Source organism: Lotus japonicus, chromosome 4, assembly GCF_012489685.1.
Source record: "Lotus japonicus ecotype B-129 chromosome 4, LjGifu_v1.2".
Taxonomy (NCBI): domain Eukaryota; kingdom Viridiplantae; phylum Streptophyta; class Magnoliopsida; order Fabales; family Fabaceae; genus Lotus; species Lotus japonicus.
Genome location: NC_080044.1, coordinates 47234571 through 47254767, shown reverse-complemented (window position 1 = coordinate 47254767; position 20197 = coordinate 47234571). Strand labels below are relative to the sequence as shown.

The 20197-nt window shown below is 41.3% G+C and overlaps 3 protein-coding genes across 3 annotated transcripts; 2 read left to right on the top strand and 1 right to left on the bottom strand.

Annotated features, from left to right (window-relative positions):
* Positions 1–5022: 5022 nt before the first annotated feature.
* Positions 5023–5439, top strand: LOC130712842 (uncharacterized). Its single transcript, XM_057562657.1, has one exon. The coding sequence runs from the start codon at positions 5023–5025 to the stop codon at positions 5437–5439; it is 417 nt and encodes a 138-aa protein (XP_057418640.1).
* Positions 5440–8201: 2762 nt separating this feature from the next.
* LOC130712840 (uncharacterized mitochondrial protein AtMg00810-like) lies at positions 8202–9185 on the top strand. The gene has a single exon (XM_057562656.1). It carries the CDS (start codon positions 8202–8204, stop codon positions 9183–9185), a length of 984 nt encoding a protein of 327 aa, XP_057418639.1.
* A 6376-nt stretch (positions 9186–15561) lies between these two features.
* LOC130710231 (probable aspartyl protease At4g16563) lies at positions 15562–17100 on the bottom strand. The gene is given in 2 exon segments (XM_057559423.1): positions 15562–16835; positions 16837–17100. Coding segments are annotated over 2 exon segments (1479 nt in total). The 3' UTR covers positions 15562–15620.
* Positions 17101–20197: the final 3097 nt, after the last annotated feature.

Genomic DNA, 20197 nt, shown 5'->3' with positions numbered 1-20197 from the left:
CCCCAACCTCCACAACTAGCTGCAGCTGCCAGAGCAACAAAACCTGCTGCACAGCCCAAAAAACCTGCTGCAAAGCCCAAAAAACATGTAGCTGCTGCTTCTAATCAAAGAGGAAAAAAGAGGGGAGCAGACAATGAGATAGGTCATTGGATTCCAGGAGAACATGCAAGTGGAACTGCTGGCAAAGGGGATAAGGGCAAGGGCAAGGCAACTGTTGCTAGTCAAGACCAACCAAAGAAGAGAGTTATCAAAAGGAGATGGATCTGAAGAAAGTGAAGGTCACATGATGCTGCAGGACAACTTTGGATGCTCATATCTGTCTTTTTTGTAATAGTTAGTATTATTTAGTGGAAAATGGGACCACAACACCATTATTGTAATGAAATGCTTGGATGACATTACTTTCCATTAATTTTGTATTTGCTTTATGACTCTCATTTTCTATGTTCAAGACTCACATGTTTTGAGGTTGTGTTTTCTATAAGAATTGTTGTTTATTAAGCATTATCTCAATTCTGCATCATGTGCATACACTGCCAAAACAGGGCACCAACTATACCTTTTTGTGAGTCAGGGTGTGAACTTTGACATTCAATACAACCAACACATATTGTATAACTCATGAAACACTGCAAGGGAAAACAACAAGATCCATGTTGCATTAATGTTCCAAACAACCAACACATATTGTATTAATGTCTCATCTGGAGATTGCATTCATTACATAGGACATTTTCATTCAATACAAAGTAACTTTAACACTGCTACAACCAAAGTAATGCCTAAAAAGATCAACAATAACACAACACATAACATCCTAAACTCTAAGTCCAACAACAGAACACATAAGAGGATAAACAACAGAATACATGACAACCTAAACCATAAATCCAACACACCCCATTCCTAGAAGAACTTTGACACTGCTACAGCCAAAGCAATGCCTAATAAGAACAATAGCACATTAATCTTGAATCCCTCTCTTTTCAGCTTCATCTTCATCCTCTCAATTTTTTTGTCCTTCTCATTCATGTCTTCACATAACTTGACCATTGTCTTCTGCAGCATTTCGTGAAGCTCTTCCCTCAAACTAGCAATTCTTTTTTCCATCATGTCATTAATGTCTTCATTCAGATTTGAAGAACCCTCCATACCATCTTCATCTTCATTAGCAACACCTCTATCCCACTCGAAAAACCCACAAGACCCTTTCACCTGGAACAATTTCAAAATCAAACATTACAACCAGAACCAAAAGGCAGAGAAATTAAAATACATGTATTGATACAGAAGAAATTACCCTCCAATCAGGGCACCTCCAAAATAGCTTTCCTGGGTTATTACTGGAATGAGATCGGTAGAGAATAACCTCTTTCCCACAGCCACAAGTCTTGCGTGACAGTGAGGGTGAAGGGCACGAGGTGGATGAACGGCAACTGACCCTGTGGTTCTTCACTTTGTTTGAAGCTTCGTGGTCCTGTGAATTCATTTTCTCCCTTCTCTTCTCGTGCTTCGCCGTTCCAGTGGAGGTGGAGGTGTTCCTCGTGCTCCGCTGTTCGAGTGGAGGTGGATGTGTTCTTCGTTAGGGTTGAATTGGGGCTGACGATGGATGGATAGGGTTAATTTGGGGCTGAATTGATATTATTTGAGTTGAGGGATTTGATTTTATGTTCAGTTTAGGGATTTGATTTTATGTTTAGGGATTTGATTTTATGTTTAGATTAGAGATTTATGTTTAGATTAGGATTTTATTAAGTTTTTTTTTTTCTGCTGACTTAAGTGAGTTGGAATTAAAATTTTATTTTTAATTAATTTTTCTAATTAAAAAAAATTAAAAAAGCCACGTGGATAAGCTGACTAGGACAAAATTGGGCTCTGGCACACTTTGGCCTTAATTGAATTAAAAAAAAAATTTCTAGGGACCCAATTTGATGCAAAAAATTTCTAGGTCCTGGATTTGATTCCCTTTGTAATTTCAGGGGCCTTTGGACCCTTTAAGCCTATTTATTAAGCATACCGCGGGCCATTTTTGAGGAACCTGCCCCCTGCACAAAATGGAGGAAGATGAGGAAATGAAGTCCAGTATGCATGCATGTATTGAGAAAACTTCCAAAACACCGTGAAGCTAGATGTGGAAATTAAAGTGTGTCGTTTCTCTCACAAAAAGCTTATTCATTGTCATGTTTCTCTAGCTAAAAGAGCATCATTACTTAGCCAATAGAGTACCTTTTATCCACATAAGAGGGATAGCTCAATTGGAAACTCATGCTAAGTGTGTGGGAAGATCTCTCGGGTTTGATCTAAGCACAATATATTTTGAAGAAGAGATGAAGAGTTTTAACTATGACTAAATCTCAAATCTGAAATAGTCGACATGCAAATGATGATTGAATACCAGATAGCTAGCTTATAAAAAAAAGATTGAGCATGTTTTATCCAAATACTTTACAAATTAAATAAACTTATAGGATATTTGTTCTTAAAATCAATTTTGAAGAAGTGAAACTCACAAAAAAATTCACAAAATTGAATTTGGTTAAGCTTATGATCAATAGTCATGGATAAAAGTGACTGTTTAAACACACAAATGGAAAGATCAATCCCTAAAGCCACACTCGCGAGTATAATTTTGTGCAAATAAATGAAAAAAACTTAATTTTGTACAGCTGAACTCCATCCACCCTCCACTCATGTATTGTAATTTGTAAAGGCCTAAAGGGTGGGTTTAACTGTATTTTTCAATAATAGTTCATGTATAAGTAAGTGATTCTCCTCTAATTTTAATTTATGATTTTTTATAGACATTTTAATTTATTTATGATAATATTCATTACAATTAAATTATTAAAATTGTAAGGAAAAACAGATCTATCTATTAATCTGGCATTTAATTAATTAAATTATTTAATAAATTTATTTGATTGACATTTTAATAATAATAAAATAACTAATTTATTTAAAATTTTAATTTATACAACAAATATTCAATAAGGTACATATAAATGGAATGTCCCTGAATGATAGCTCAAGTAGTAAAAGTTATGAGACATATGAGTTAGGGTGGGGGGTTCAGGGATCATGGAGGGTGCAATTTATTTTTCCGATGTACCAAAAATATAAATAGAATAAAATAACTAAGGTCCATTTAATTAAATTTAAAAAATTGAAATATGATAAGTATGAAAAACTTGATTAAACTAGCCGGTACAATTAGGTGGCCTTCAATGTTGGCTCATCTGTATGATCTCATGCAATATGAAGGATCCACTTGAGAGAATGTCCCCATTATTATGTTTTAATACTGGGGATTTATGCAGACAACGTAATTTTATTTCATCTGTTCATGACGCAGAATATTAAGTTTCCCCACAACTTTACAATTTTCCTTACAATAATGTATATCCATTGATATATTTGCGTTTAAAGTTGACTTTGATATTATCAATTGCAATTGTAAGTTCATAACGAATGAAAGAGATTTTTTCTCTATGAATATTATCAGAAATCGAATGTAAAATCTCATGGGAGAAGAAAATGTCCGAATGCTCATTAACTTATATATATATATAGAGATATATTCAATAATATTAAGAATAAAAAAATTTGTGGAATAATTTTCAATCATTATAATATTATAATTTGTATAAGAAAATTATGACATATATTCAAATATAATAAGTTGTGATTTTATCGTCTCAAATTTATATGTGTAATTACCTTTGCAACTCAAAATTCTTGGAACTGTCACTGATTTATGTGGTCATAGTGTCAACCCATTGTATCAAAAGTCTTTTTGACAGTATAGTTAGGTGGCATGTCTTGTTGAGGTGATGGAGCAAATGGTAGTGCATGTGTGGATAGTATCCACGGAGAGGAAGTATGGTAATGTGGTGATGGCTAGCACTTAAATGAGAGAATAATGTTGAGAACTCAAGTATGAGTTGGAGTCTCACATTAATTAAAAATGAATGAGGTAAAAATTTTATAAAAAATATAACACATATATAAGCTCAATGTCTTAAAGGTTTTTGATAAATATATATGTGACATTATATTCTTTTGGCATTCTGTTCCTGTCTCCCCTACAGTAACTTGAAAAAATGCATGAACAATGACGACTATTGACTAGAATCTTTAATCCTATCCAAAATTTGAGGGTAAATGGTCCCAATAGTGATGATAATAGGTCCGAGACCCAGTGGATACCCGCAAAATGAATGAGGGTACGGGTGCAGGTATAGATACTATGGTACCCACCCGCCCCATACCCGAACACATTATATACATATAAAATATATATATATAGGTACTATAGGTTTTATTAATATATATATATATATATATTTTATATGTATATATATATTAATAAAACCTATAGTACCTCATTCGCGGATGATATATATATATATATATATATATATATATTAATAAAACCTATATATATTGATAGAATAAATAAATATTGTCATTATTATTTATAGAGGTCCTAACCTGCTACTTCCGCATCAGCCGTCGCCGTGCACATCTTCTTTGCACCGCCACTGCTGCCTCCCACGCCCAGCCGCCGCCGCCTGTGCTTTCTTCTCTAGCACCGTCGCCGCCGCTTGTGCCACTCTCCCTCTCTACCACCGCGCTCTAGGCCCACTGCCTTCGCGCATCTCCTCTTCTTAACTTCAGAACAAATTTCTTTTTTTTTTCTCTCTCTGTCTTTTCCCTTCCTCCTTATACACCTGCCACCGCAGCACAGTGCCACCGCTCCAGTCCCGCCGCCTCTCTCCAGCGCCGCCGGACGTCCTCGCAGCCGTCGCGCCACTCCAAGCGAGGTCACTGCAATCTGCAACCAGATCTGTGCGTTGCCACGATCTGTCTCTTTTCTTTTTGCTGATCGGTTCAGTGGACTTAAGTGAACCGGCTCCAGGAACGGTTCACTCAGACCGGTTCGACCAACAAGGTAGAACCACCCAGACCCGGTTCAACCCACAGGCAGACCAAAAAAAAAAAACACCAACAACAACTAGCAGCATGTCTTCCACCTCCGATGACGGTAGCAATGCGACTCCTCCTCCTAAGGCCGATCTTGCCCCACCTACTCCAACTCCTGCAAAGCCGGATTTTCATCCTGCTCTTGTTGTTTCCAACATTCGGAATCATATTCCTCTTGTACTTGATATGGAGACTGATCGTTATGGCAAGTGGGCGGAACTTTTTCGTATTCATGCCCGTTTTCATCGGGTTCTGCATCATATTGTTCCATCCACAGACAAACCACCACCAGCTGTCACTGACTCCACCTATGATCAGTGGGCTACTTTGGATGCCATCATACTACAGTGGATCTATTCCACCATTTCCCTCGACTTGATGTCCACAGTCATGGAACTCAATTCCACAGCTTTGGCCGCTTGGCAGCGTTTGGCTGATATCTTCCACGACAATTAGAATGCGCGTGCAGTTGCTTTGGAGCAGGACTTCTCCGGTGTCCGTATGGAGAATTTTCCGAATGTCACTACTTATTGTCAGCGTCTCAAGACGCTTTCTGACCAGCTCCGGGATGTGGGTGCTCCTGTGACCAATCACCGTCTAGTCTTGCAGCTTATTTCTGGTCTTACTGATGCCTACAAGGGCGTCGCTACATTGATCCGCCAGAGCAATCCACTCCCCACTTTTCATCAGGCTCGCTCCATGCTTACCCTAGAGGAAGCAGGTTTGGCTAAAATGAAGCCCATTGAGCCTCCTGCTGCCAATGTTGCTACTCAGTAGCGTGCCTCTGATGTCTCCTCCCAGAGCTCTGATCTTCAGTCCTCCAACCGTTCTCGTTCCCACAATTCTAAGGGTCGTGGTGGGAATCGCGGCAACAGTGGCGGATCCCGCAGTGGCACCTCTCAAGGCTCCTCTCCTCCGATGCCACAGTACTTCCCAACCTCTCAGTGGACTCGTCCCTCTGCTCCTCCACGGCAACCAGGCATTCTGGGCCAGCGTCCTCAGGCTTATGCCGCTTCAGCCTCCCCCGTGCCCACTGACATTGCCACTGCCATGCACACTATGACGCTTGCTCCTCCAGACAACACTTGGTACATGGACACTGGAGCATCATCTCATGTAGCGGCTTCACAAGGTAATCTCACGTCTTATTCTAATTTGAGTCATCTTAATCAGAAACTGTATGTCGGTAGCGGACAGGGTATTCCCATTCAGGGTTCTGGACACACCACCCTAACCACCTCCCAAAAACACAAGACTTTAACCCTTTCCCATGTCTTGCACACACCACAAATTGTTAAAAACTTGATTTCTGTGCGACAACTTACTACTGATAACAATGTTTCTATTTGTTTTGACCCATTTGGCTTCTCGGTTAATTTTCAGACGGGGATTCCACTCATGAGATGTAACAGCTTTGGCGACCTATACCCAGTCACTCCGTCCTTTCCATTTGCTGGTCTAGCTCAGAGTCTCTGGCACAGTCGTCTTGGCCATATCAGTTCTACTGCCTTGCAGTCTCTTCGTAGTAATAAGTTCATTAGTTATGAGCATTTAAATTCTAGTGCAGTTTGTGAGTCTTGTGTGTTTGGCAAACATGTTAGGTTGCCATTTGTTTCTTCTAATAATGTTACTGTGATGCCTTTTGACATTTTGCACAGTGACTTATGGACTTCGCCTGTTTTATCTTCCGCCACTCATCGGTATTATGTCTTATTCTTGGATGATTTCACAGATTTCTTGTGGACGTTTCCTTTAAGTAATAAATCTCAAGTTTTTGAAATGTTCACCTCTCTGTCGAATCAAATCCGCACGCATTTTTCTCAATCTGTAAAATGTCTTCAATGTGATAATGGGCGAGAATTTGACAATAAATCTTTTCATGATTATTGTGCTGCTAATGGTCTTATTTTTCGCTTCTCCTGCCCGCATACATCATCTCAAAATGGTAAGGCGGAGCGCAAAATACACACCATTAACAACATGATTCGTACTCTTCTCGCTCATGCGTCTGTTCCTCCGTCCTTTTGGCATCATGCCCTTCAAATGGTTACCTATCTACTTAATATTATTCCTCAGAAAGCTTTGTCTAATCTCTCTCTCACTCAACTTTTGTATCGTCGTGACCCGTCTTACACACATCTGCGCGTTTTTGGTTGTCTTTGTTAACCTTTGGTTCCCTCCACTACCATTAACAAATTACAACCCCGCTCCTCCCCGTGTGTCTTCCTAGGGTACCCACTTCATCATAGAGGTTATCAGTGTTTTGATTTGTCGCACAGAATAATCATTATCTCCCGACATGTCATCTTTGATGAGACTCAGTTTCCCTTTGCCACCATGACTACCCCTTCTCCTTCCACATATGACTACTTCTCCTATACTATACATCCCTCTTTTATTCACCAGTGGACTCATCCATCCACCTTACCTGCACCTAGCCCTACTCTTGCGGTCCCTCCCGCCGTGACCACACCACCACCCCCTACGACCTCTTCCTCCTCTTCAGACTCCCTACCACCTTCTTCTTCCCCTTCTTTGCCGACTCCGCCTGTACCTCCTATCCGTACCATTGCCACTCGCAGCATGCGTGGTATCTACAAACCCAGAAAGCTCTTCAACCTTTCTATCACCATTGATGATCCCACCATCTCACCTCTTCCCAAAAACCTGAAGCTAGCTCTTTCAGACCCAAATTGTAAATCCGCCATGCAGTCTGAATTTGATGCTTTAATTAGAAATAAAACTTGGGATTTGGTACCTCGTCCTAGTGATGTTAATATCATCGCTGCATGTGGATTTTTCATCATAAGACGAAAGCTAATGATTGTTTTGAGCGTTATAAAGCTCGTCTTGTAGGTGATGGCAGGTCACAGATTGCAGGTGTTGATTGTGATGAGACCTTCAGTCCTGTGGTGAAACCAGCGACCATTCGCATCGTTCTCACCATTGCCCTCTCCAAGTCTTGGCCAATTCACCAGCTCGATGTTCAGAATGCCTTCCTCCATGGTGATCTACATGAGACAGTCTACATGCATCAGCCCCTGGGTTTCCGTGACCGTACTCATCCTGATTATGTGTGTCGCTTGCGGAAATCACTCTATGGGTTGAAGCAAGCTCCTCACGCTTGGTACCAGCGTTTTGCAGATTATGTCTCTAACATTGGGTTTCAGCATAGCACCTCTGATCACTCTCTATTCATCTACAGATGAGGCTCTGACATGGCTTACCTCCTGCTTTATGTCGATGACATCATCCTCATCATCTCTTCTCATGACCTTCGCAAATCTATCATGACTCTTCTTGCCTCTGAGTTTGCTATGAAGGATCTGGGACCGTTGAGCTATTTCTTGGGCATTGCCGTCACCAGACATGCAGGTGGACTTTTTCTCAGTCAGAGTACATATGCACGTGACATTATTGCCCGGGCCGGTATGACATCGTGCAATCCTTCTGCCACTCCAGTTGACACCAAGCAAAAACTCAGCACTTCTGCTGGTACTCTGTGTGATGATCCTACTTTATATCGGAGTCTTGTTGGGGCTTTGCAGTATCTCACATTCACCCATCCTGACATCTCTTATGTTGTTCAGCAGGTGTGTCTTCACATGCATGCCCCCCGCACAACGCATATGCTTGCACTGAAGCGCATCCTGCGTTATGTTCAGGGCACCTTACAGTTTGGCTTGCATCTCTATCCTTCTCCTATCGAGAAGCTTATTTCATACACCGATGCAGATTGGGGTGGATGTCCCGACACTCGTCGATCTACTTCTGGTTACTGTGTGTTTTTCGGCGACAACCTCATTTCCTGGTCGTCCAAGAGACAACCCACGCTTTCTCGGTCCAGTGCTGAGGCTGAGTACCGCGGCGTCGCTAATGTGGTTTCCGAATCATGTTGGCTACGCAACCTGCTTTTAGAGCTTCACTTTCCTCTTTCTCAGGCTACTTTGGTCTATTGTGATAATGCTAGTGCCATCTACTTATCTGGCAATCTTGTCCAGCATCAGCGCACTAAACACATTGAGATGGACATTCACTTTGTTCGCGAGAAGGTCTCCCGTGGTCAGGCACGTATCCTTCATGTTCCTTCTCGTCACCAGATTGCGGACATCTTCACTAAAGGCCTTCCTCGAGTTCTATTTGATGACTTTCGCTCCAGTCTCAGCGTCAGTGAACCTCCCGCTTCGACTGCGGGGGTGTGATAGAATAAATAAACATTGTCATTATTATTTTCCTGTAATTAGGCTTAGATTCCTCTGTAATTACTAGCCTAGGTCAACTCTCTTGTATCTATATATACAGTGCATTTTATCAATGAAAATCAACCATTGAATTTACCCTACTATCTCACATATATATTAATAAAACCTATAGTACCTCCTTCGCACCATGGTTCATATTCAGCATGAGTTGGATGCCACTCTCCGCCAGGAGGAACTCTTTTGGTTCCAGAAGTCTAGGGAGCAAGTCATTAAGTTCGGGGATCGTAATACCCGATTCTTCCATACACAGACTTTGGTCCGCTGCCGTCGCAATAAGGTCCATGCCTTGACTTTGCCTTGTGGCTCTTGGTGTGAGGAAGAGGATGTTCTGAGGCGTGAGGCGTTGGGGTTCTTCAAGGCTCTGTTTTGTGCCTCCGACACTTCTCGGAGTTCGTTGCTCTCATCAGGTGTTCCTGGCCTTTCTAGTGATGCTCAGCGGGATCTGTGTGCCCCGGTCCAGAAGGAGGAGGTTTGGATGGCTTTGTCTCACATGGGTTCTTATAAGGCCCCGAGACCTGATGGTTTTCAGCCAATCTTCTTCAAGCAGTATTGGCATATTGTAGGGGATGATGTTTGGGGTGTGGTCCGTGATGCTTTTGCGTCGGGTGCTTTTGATCCTGAGTTGGCACAAACTTTGATTTGTTTGATCCCTAAGGTTGATGTCCCCTCCTCCTTCAGGGATTTCCGGCCAATTAGCTTATGCAATGTGTTATATAAGTTGATCACCAAGGTCATGGTTAATAGGTTTCGGCCGTTTCTTCAGGAGCTCATTGGGCCTCTTCAGAGCAGCTTTATACCTGGGAGAGGTACAGTTGACAATGCTATTGTTTTGCAGGAGATTGTCCACCATATGAGCTTGCGGAGAGGTAGGAGTAAAAATGTTGTTTTTAAGCTGGATCTTGAGAAGGCTTATGACAGCGTCAACTGGGATTTCTTGAGAGAATCTCTTTGCTTCTTTGGGTTCCCCCCGGCTTCTGTTTCGCTGATTATGTTCTGTGTGATGGCCTCCTCCCTTTCTTTGCTTTAGAATGGAGTTAAGCTTCCTCCTTTTGCGCCTTCGCGAGGATTACGACAGGGTGACCCCTTATCTCCTTACTTGTTTGTGCTCTGCATGGAGAGGCTAGCCATTTCCATTCAGGATGTTGTGGACCAAAACCAGTGGGAGCCAGTGAGGATCTCAAGAGGTGGACCGGGTATCTCTCATCTTTCTTTGCGGATGATGTGTTGTTGTTTGCGAAGGCTAAGGTGTCCCAAGTTAGGCGGGTTCAGAGTCTTCTTGCTGATTTTTACATGGCTTCTGGGCTCAAGGTTAATATTGCTAAATCCCGGGCGTTTGCTTCTGTGAGTGTCCCTCGGGCTAAGAAGGGCCGCATTGTTGCGGTGACTTCCATCCCCTTCACGGCTAACTTGGAGAAGTACCTTGGTTTTCCTCTTTTCCAAGGGCTGCAAACTAGAGATCGATTTGATTTTGTCTTAGACAGGGTGGCGCAAGCTGGCTTCTTGGAAGGGGAGGCTTCTGAACAAGGTCGGGAAGGTGACCCTGGTCAAGTCGGTTCTGAATGCTATTCCTGTTTATCCTATGCTGCTCTACTGGTTCCCTCAGGCTGTGTGTGACCTCTTGGATTCTTTGGCTAACAATTTTATTTGGTCGCAAGGAGAGCGTCGTGGCATGCATATGGTGGCTTGGAGGACTGTTACTTTGCCAAAGAGCAAGGGTGGTTTGGGTGTTCGCCGATCCCGGCTTACCAACACTTCCATGTTGGGAAAACTAGTGTGGGATTTGGTGAATTCTTAGGATAAGCTTTGGGTACAGCTTCTTCTTGGTCTCTACTGTACTAGCTCTGATTTCCTCCATGTTCCCCGGCGACGTGGATCTTGTGTTTGGAATGCAGTGATGAAAGCGCGGGAGTTAATCCAAGATGGCTTCACTTGGCGGATTGGGAGGGGAGATTTGTCCTTTTGGTTCTCTAACTGGCTTGGGCCCGAGGCTTTGTGTGAGAAGGTACCTTATGTTCATATTTCTGATACAGCTTTGCGTGTTCGCGATGTCTTCCTGGAGGGAGTTTGTGATACTAATGGTCTTTGGACTCCGCTCACACCAGACCTTAGGACCTTGCTCCAAAGCTTGTTCGTGTATGTCAACATGGAAGAGGAGGATTTAATTGCTTGGTCACCGTGTATGGAGGGGAGGTATTCTGTTAGTTCTTGCTACCGTTGGCTTCTAGATAAGGAGGATGGGACATCCGTGAATGTGGTGTGGGCCTGGCTGTGGAAGGTTCAGGTGCCGGAGAAGATGAAATTGTTCGCGTGGCAGGCCGCTCATCGCTCGCTGCCTACTGTTGACACTCTTCATCACCGTGGCGTGGTTATTCCTCAGTGGTGCAGTCTTTGTCACCATCATGTTGAGACCCAAATGCACTGTTTGAGGGACTGTGCTGCGGCCCTGAGTGTGTGGCAAAATCTTTGTGTGTAATTGGCCCCTGGGTTCTTTACGACAACGTCCTTCTTGGATTGGCTTGATATTGTGCCTCGCAGCGAGATTGCTGGGTTGTTGGTCCATGCCTGGTTCATTTGGCGCTGGAGATGTCGGTTTGTGTTCACCGGTGAGCTCGAGCCTTGGCGTTTGATCCTCCACCATGCGACAGACGTTCTGAGGTGTTTGCGTGCAGCCTCTCCCGCCATGCCTGGCGTTGTTGACCCGCGATGGGTAGCTTGGGTTGCTCCTCCCGATGGGTGGGTTGCGCTAAACACGGATGGGTCATCCTTGGGGAACCCAGGTCGTGCGGGGATTGGTGGTGTTGTTCGTGACGCGGTTGGTCGGTGGGTGTTTGGATATTCGGGGTTCATTGGAGTGTCGGAAATCCTCAAGGCTGAGTTGCTGGCGGTGCTTTTCGGGTTGCAAAGCTGTTGGGGCTGGGGGATTCGTCAGCTTGTAGTTTCCTCGGACTCCAAGGTGGTTTTGTCTCTTCTCCGTGAGGGTGGGGCTCGCTTCCATGTGTATGCGGCGATTATTGGGGCCATTAAATCGTTGCTTCGGAGAGAGTGGCGTGTGGAGCTCAAGCACGTGCTTAGGGAAGGGAATGCAGTAGCAGATTGGCTTGCTAAGGATGGTGCTCAGGGGTCTCATCGCCTGATTTTCTATGAGCAACCTCCGTTAGCCGTTCAACCAGCGTTGGCGGATGACTACCGTAGCACCTATTTCTTGAGGCGCTAGTGTTGTGGTCCTTTTCTTTTTCTTTAAGCTTATTGTACCAAAATAAAAAAAAAAACCCTATGAACTGTTACTGTAAAAAAAAAGCATGTATACCGTAAAATTTTCTCTTTAAATTTAAACAATACCTTTAAATTTTTTTTAAACTTGTTGAGTGTTGACATTTCAAAATTTATTATAAAGAGATAAATTATTTGAAACTGAAAATTTGTTAAATTAGAAGTACATCTTAAATTTAAATTTCGTTAGAAAATAGAAACCGAAGAATCAAAGATCTTAACTACTATGACTCTATGAGATTATTATAAGGAAAAAATATTAATAAATCTGACTTTTGGTTGATATAATCATAGCCTAGAATTGAAAAAAAAATAGTTTTAATTGATTAGCAATTACCTAAAAACTTATTGGAAATTACCAAGTTTTCATCCTAGAAAAGCTCATTCTAATAACTGTGAGAAGATTTAAGATCATACATTTCCAACCTACCCCTAATTCTTCCCCTAATTCTTTTCAACTTATGTGACTTTGCAATATAAAACTAATTTGACTTAATTTATTATTTTTAACAGGTTTTGGAGAGTAGCAACACAGTCCATACAAGTTAAATCTATTTGAAGACTCTTTAATTTTTTATTAAGTTATATTTTAATACTAAGGTGTTGAATTTATACTTAATTAATGTATTTGGATGATGTTTTGCACTTTTAATTAATGTGTTTCCATTTTATAATAGCAATCATATTTTTTTTCATTGAAAAATGCAAATACGGAAAATTATATTTTATGTAAGCAAATTGCGGGTATTGGGTACGGGTACGGGCATATATGTACCCATAGGATACGGGGATGAGCACTGAAGTTGTTACCCACGCAGGTATGGGGACGGGTATGTTTTTAAAACACGGGTATGGGAATGGGTAATATAGTACCCTACCCATTGCCATCCCTAGTCCCCAATTCTAAAAGATGGCTCAAAGACCCAAATCAGGTTTAAAAGAAAAGGAAATTAATTTATTCACACTTATATTTCTCTTTCATCTTATTTTTACATTGTTTTTAGAAGGCATAGGACTCCGAAGTTAGGAATGTAACGTTTTCAGGTTTAGTACAAATTATATTTTTATTCCCGGTTATGAAAGAGACACGTGCACAAAATTTTATAATTTTTATTCTCATCTCAAAAAGTGAGAATCTTATATTCTCATGGGAATTCTCACTAACCATTCCTTCCACCACATGTTTTATATTTTTACATTTTTTAATTAAATAATTTTCAAAAACATTTATAGGAATAATAATATAAAAACCAAACATATTTTTCATTTTAGCTCGGAATGACATTGCTGGTAGAAACATCATTCTTGGGAATATTTTTGTAAAACTTATAACAAACGCCACATTTATATCTCTTAGAACATCTCCAATGCAAGATTCTTAGTTATTATTTTTGAGCTAAGAACTAAAAACTGAGTTCTTAACCATTGGATGGAGCTGACATGGAGTTCTTAGTTCTTAAAAACAAGAACTAGTTCATATAAGGAGTTTTACTTTTTGAGTTCTTAGAATAAAAAATTAAATTTTTCTCCCTTATTCATCAATTAATTTAATTTAAATATTTAATTACCATTTAAATTTAAATCAAAATTATATGAAAATAAAAAATATTACTAATATAATGATATTGTGGGACCAGATGAATAATTCTAAGAACTAATAAATAAGAACTCATGGTTGAAGCAAAATCTGCAAACAATTGCTTAAGCACATGTGATAGTACGAGTCAACATAAATAGTGTTAAAAACTAAGAACCTAGCATTGAAGATGCTCTTTATATTCTATCATATTTATCATTTATATCTCATCCCATAAAATGGAGGCGAAATTAGTTTATCAAGCAAAATTATTAATTACAAAAACACTTCAAATTCCATTCCTTGCATTGGGTTGTGTACATAACTCATTCCTCACACTTTATCTATAAACATAAAATACTCCAATATATCGTACAGGGCCGGCCTTGGGCCTGTGCAAGCAGGCCCACAGCCTAGGGCCTCAAAAAAGAAGTGGCCCCAAAAAAAATTCTCATTAAACTTTCCCCTAAAATAAAATTTAGTTATAATAATTAATGTTCAAGATGTTATTAATGACTTGAGCTGATCTAGTGGTTAGTAACTGTGTGTGTTACTTTTATGTACCGGGTTCAAATCCCACCTTTTGGCTTTTGACATTTCATTTGTTAACTAATTTGAATTGAAAGAATTCAAAAATTAAATCAAAAAGTCACGTTGCTTGGATTCGAACACGCGACCCCTAGGCGGGTTGCAAGAGGCCAGTTGCCAAACGAACCGACATAATGGTTCTAATGAAATTTCGAACGTTAAAAATATTAGGGGTCCATTTTTATTATTTGCCCAGGGCCTCCAAAATGTCGGGACCGGTCCTAATCGTACACAATAACAAATAGTACTAACATCTCAGACACCTTTTTTTCTCTTCATCTCTTTCTTTAAGTCACGTCACATTATCACATTTTTCACTCGTCTCATTCTCTCATGTGTTCTTTCCTCTCTCTAGTGATATACACCATTTTAATTTACACCAATCTTTATTCATCGTACACCATACACACCATAAGAAGTCTAAAAAATTACACCAATAATGTTGACTACTAACAATCCTTGAATTTCCTGCAATTAAGACATGAAAAAATGGAGTGCAAGGTGTAATAATCTTTCAATAAAGTACTACTATTGCTACATTTACATGCATTACCTCTCTCTAGTGATATACACCACTCAAGACAAAAAAAAAATTGATAGGCAATAGGAATTATATTGAATAGAAGTACAAGGGGTACTTCAACCCAATACAAGGAGGAAAATATTAAAAGAAAAGGTAGAAAATAAGCGAATACAGAAAAACAGAACAACGACCCTACCAACGTCAAAGCTACCCATCCACTACTTCCTTGAAAATAGACTTTATATAAATGGCCTCATTAAAACTTTAATATGATAAAACCCCTTTGGGAAAACCTAATAAGGAAAAAGAGTTGCAAGGAGCCAAGGACCAAAAGCCCGCCACTTTATTCCCATTTACAGAAAGACCCCACCCGTGACTATACTCAGGGGAAAAAGGATCCAGTGTGCGCGGGACTACACTAGTTCTTCTCACGGTTCAGTCTATCCCAAAGCGACGCGCACTTCCTCCGTGCAAACCCCACGCGCTTCTTCTCCAGGTCATACACAATTTCAAATCCCTGTTGTTGATAATTCCCAAGTACAGCCCCGGGCCCACCGTCAAATTTAACCTCATCTCCACCGTTCATCAGCATCAAACACCCCACCTTCCGCTTCCTCTTCGCCCCATCGCTACCGTCAAAAAACTCGTAGAAATAATTCTTCCTAGGCAGCACCACACTCGAATTCCCCTCCGCAAAATGCAGCGTCATCGCCGGAACCCAAACCTCTGCCGCCGCATCGAAGTAATAGCACGGCGCGAGCCCCGATCTCTCCTCAACCCCCCGCGCGCGAGTGTTGACTCGCCCGACACGGTGGTCGAACTCGGCCACCACCGAGTTATAAAACCCCGCCGGCAGCATCGTGAACGTTGTGCCGGAATCCACAACTATCCCGCCGTCACCCCTCCGGTTAACCCTCCGCAGCATCTTCGGTGCAGGAATGATGGTTTTTTCGACGGAGATTCCGGTGAGCCCGACGCAGTAGAAATAGGGCTGCTTCGGGTTCTCAAGCATCGGCGTGTAAACAAACGCCGCCACTTCGCCACCACCACCAGCCCTGTCGTCTTCATCGTAGCAGCCGAGGATGAGCGGACTTGGTCGCCGGACTCGCTCCGGGCGGAACGAGTGAGCAACAAGACAGTAAGAGAACCGGTTCCCAAGATGGGGGGAAAGGGTAGCGAGCTGAGCAGGGAGGGAGAGCAGGCCGCGACCGAAGCCGGCGACGCCGGTGGGTTCGGCCAGGGCGGTGTGGGCACAGCCAAAGGTGAAGTTCTTAAGAAGTAGAGAAGAGAGGGAGAGTGTGTCTGTGTAGAGACGAGCGATGAAGCTTCCATCGTCGTAGGCGTAGTAAAATGGCGGGCAAGAGAATTTGGCGCAATCGGAGGTTTCAATGGAGTCGAGGGGGCAGTGAGCGATTGCGCAGAGGTCGGAGGAGGAAGGGATGGTGGTGCTGTGTGCGGCGGAGCAAGCAGGGGAGTTGCAGGAAACGGCGGCGCTTTGGGAGATGTTGGATGGGGGAGAAGAGGAAGAGGGGTTGGGTTTGCCTTCGCAGAGGATGCAGTTGAAAGGGGCGCAGGGGAACCAGACGAGGTCGCTGCCGGTGTCCATGTAGAGTGTGATGGGTTGTAGGGACTAGGGAGTGGTGGCCGAAGTTGAAGGAGAGTGTGTAGTCTGATCCTGGTGAGAGTGAGAGTGAGAGTTGGTGTTGGCGTTGTTTGTGGTGGTGGAAGTGGAAGCGAGCGGCGGAGCGGGTGGTGGTGGATTTGAGGAGGTGGTGGGTGGTGTTGAATTGGGATTGGGAGAGGGAGTGTGTGAGAGGTAATAGGAGCATTTGTGATGATGATGAGGGATGTGAAATGTAGAGTGTGATGAGTATGAGAAAAAACAGGGGATGGGCCATTTGTTTATGATAGGAGGAGTATTCAAAACAAGTGATGAGGTTGGAGTTAGATAGAAGAAGCAGGGGAATAGAGAGAAAGGATGGGGTTTGAAATTTGTTGACTGTTGAGAGATTGATGACAAGCGTGGAAAGGGGGTGTTAGGTTTGGTACCCCACCTATTGGGTTTTGCACCCCACTTTATTTAATACGGAATTTAAAGTTCCGTATTTAATACGAATAATACGGAACTTAAAAAACCGTACAATATTTGAGCATATGTGGCACATTTTCAACCATTCATTGCATACTAAAAAAATACATAGTTTTAAATTCCGTATTGAATACGGAAATTTAATTCCCGTATTGAATAAAGTGTGGTGGCAAACCCAATAGGTGGGGTGGTAAACCCAATTCCCGTGGAAAGGGGAAGAAAAAGAAAATGGGTTTATATAGGGGGGAGGGCAGTGGAGATGATCCACAAGTTACGAAGTTATCAGGGGTGATACTGATTTAGCAGAGGGTGGGCGCATCTTAATTTAAAATAATGTTTTGTTCACTAATCAATTCCACCTCCACTTCCATCTTGGGAGGTTAAGAGGTAAATAGTAAAGAAATGAAAGATAAATAAATGATATGATACGTGATGTGATAGAGATGTAGAGATATAACACAAAAAAATGCGTGGAAATGAGATGGAAGAATTTTGAGGTGTCTATGAATCATTATTCTAATTTAAATACTAAACTACATGTGTAAGATGATTTATGAACTATAGGCTTCTTTCGTGTTATATTTCATTTAATTTTTATAACCTTCAATTTAAACTATAAGCAGAGTAAAAGAAATAAATAATTGCCTAACGATAATACTATAAGTTCGAATGAGTAATGATATATACATATCTCACTTTTTCTTTCACCTCGTTTTCACACATTTTTCTTCATATTTCTCTTTGCATTTTCTGTCACATCACAAACTATATCACTCAGTTCTTTCATTTTTCTTCTTCTTAAGCTAAGGTAGATGTGGAAATCAATTGTCAAATTAACATTATTCAGTTTGAATATCATGAAATACATTTGTTGGAAGACATGCAATTGATGTTGTAAATTTGTTGCTTTTATTAAATTGAAGGTAAAAAAAGTTTAAGGCATTTGTTGTTTCATCAAGTTTGAATCTCATGAAAAACATGCAATTGGACATCTGTTAAAGACAAAAAAAAACAATATTAGAATAAAATAACTTAAAATGATTAGCAATTTGCAAACCAAGTAAAGATGACACTGATGTCATCTGAAATCTCATAGTGCTTCATTATCATTTTTAACCGAGTCATCAACATAGGTGGTGGGCCTAGTCAGTTGAAGGGAATCCATGTGAATTTTAAACATCACTTTTGGTCTCCAAATTTTATTTCATGAATTTTGATCCTCCTCCCTCTTTCTCATTCTTCAGTTGGAGAAGAAGATGTGAACTTGGTTGAAAGGGAAGTAAAAATACAACTTTGTGAAATTCAGTGGATAAATGCCAAATGTATTTGGGGAAATGAATGTATGTAGCCTTAGTGGTTGGGTGAATGAAGATAAATACTTATAGTGTGCTTCTCTTCCCCCTTTATCTTTTGTTATTTAACTAACAGTTGAAGATACTTGAATTAATTTTCCAAAGAACATTAAGAAAATTGTTTGCAATACTATTTGAACCTTCTATGAAAACTTTGTTTTGAAACTTGCACTCTAAGGTGTAATAGTTGCTTTAAACATAAGAAGGTGCAACCTTCTATCTATCTTTGAAAAATTAATTAAAAACGCAATGATACCCTTCTTATTGTGTATTTATTTATTTACAACTTAAATTCCACTTATTTCTAAACAGAGAAAAAATGATTTTCGTTACTGAATTCTCGATCTGTGCTAGTATATATTATTGGATGCTTTCCTTTCTTTATGGAGCTTAAAGCTCTGACCATCATTGCTATTAGCTAAGTGAAGGGCATACATTGTGTGCTGATTTGCTACCTAATGGATGGTAGACCAGTCCTAAAAAGTAGCATCATTGTCTGGTTCTGTATAGGTATTATATTCAATTATGCTTCCTGTTCCGTACGAGGGAGTTCTGACGTCGGAAACTGACAGAAAGTAAACCCTAGCAGAGTACTAAAAATATCACAAAAGGAATATTCTCATTAAATGTTTTAAAGGTACTTTTTACAAGGGGTTGACCTCTCCTTTTATAGAGGGAATGATCATAACATGGACTGTCACTGTACTTGGGCCTGACAACCGGGGCCCAAGCCTCTATACATATAAGACAAAACTAAAGGAATCTTCCAGCTGGCGCGTGGACCCATCCAGAAGACGGGCGGGCTTCGACGTTGTTCCATAATCCCGCCATGGCTGCTTTCGTTCATCTAAATGCTTGATTTGGGCGGGAATAAGGGATACTTATATCCCGCCCAGTCCACATGCCCCCAAGACATGAGGCTTAAGTAAGTTGAGTCGAAATGTCTTTATACGTTGCTTCGTCGCCTACCTTTATCATTTACTTCGTTCTTCTGATAATTGTGTCGCCGTTCTTTCACTTGTGTAGGTGTCCCGCCCAGTCCACATGCCCCCCCAAGACATGAGACTTAGGTTCCTTGAGTCGAGACGTCTTTACAGTGTATCGCCATTCTTTGTAGTCATGGGTCTGTCGTCACATTCTTGCTTATGAATTCTCGCCATTTTCATGCTCCTTTATATGTCGCCATTCTTTATCTTTGTCGATATCTCGCCGTTATCACACCTGTCAAACACGTCTTTTCAACTGACGCACGTATCCTTCTTTTCCGGGATTTTGCCATCATTTGCCATAAATGCAGTTGTGCGTCTCGAGGAGTTACGTCTTTTCGTTTCATACCTTTTCAAATTTCAAACCCACGATCCCACGATCCTTCGCAGTTTTTCCCACTCATTCTCTCTCTTCCTTTTTCTTCTATAAATACCCTTTTTACCTTTCACTTTTCACTTTTCTGAAAACCTTTGCTCTGAAAACTTTTTCATCGCAGCTTTCCCTCTCTTCTTTGCTCTCCGGTGAACCTTGCTCACCCCGGCCGTCGTCATTGCGCGGTGCTCCCCC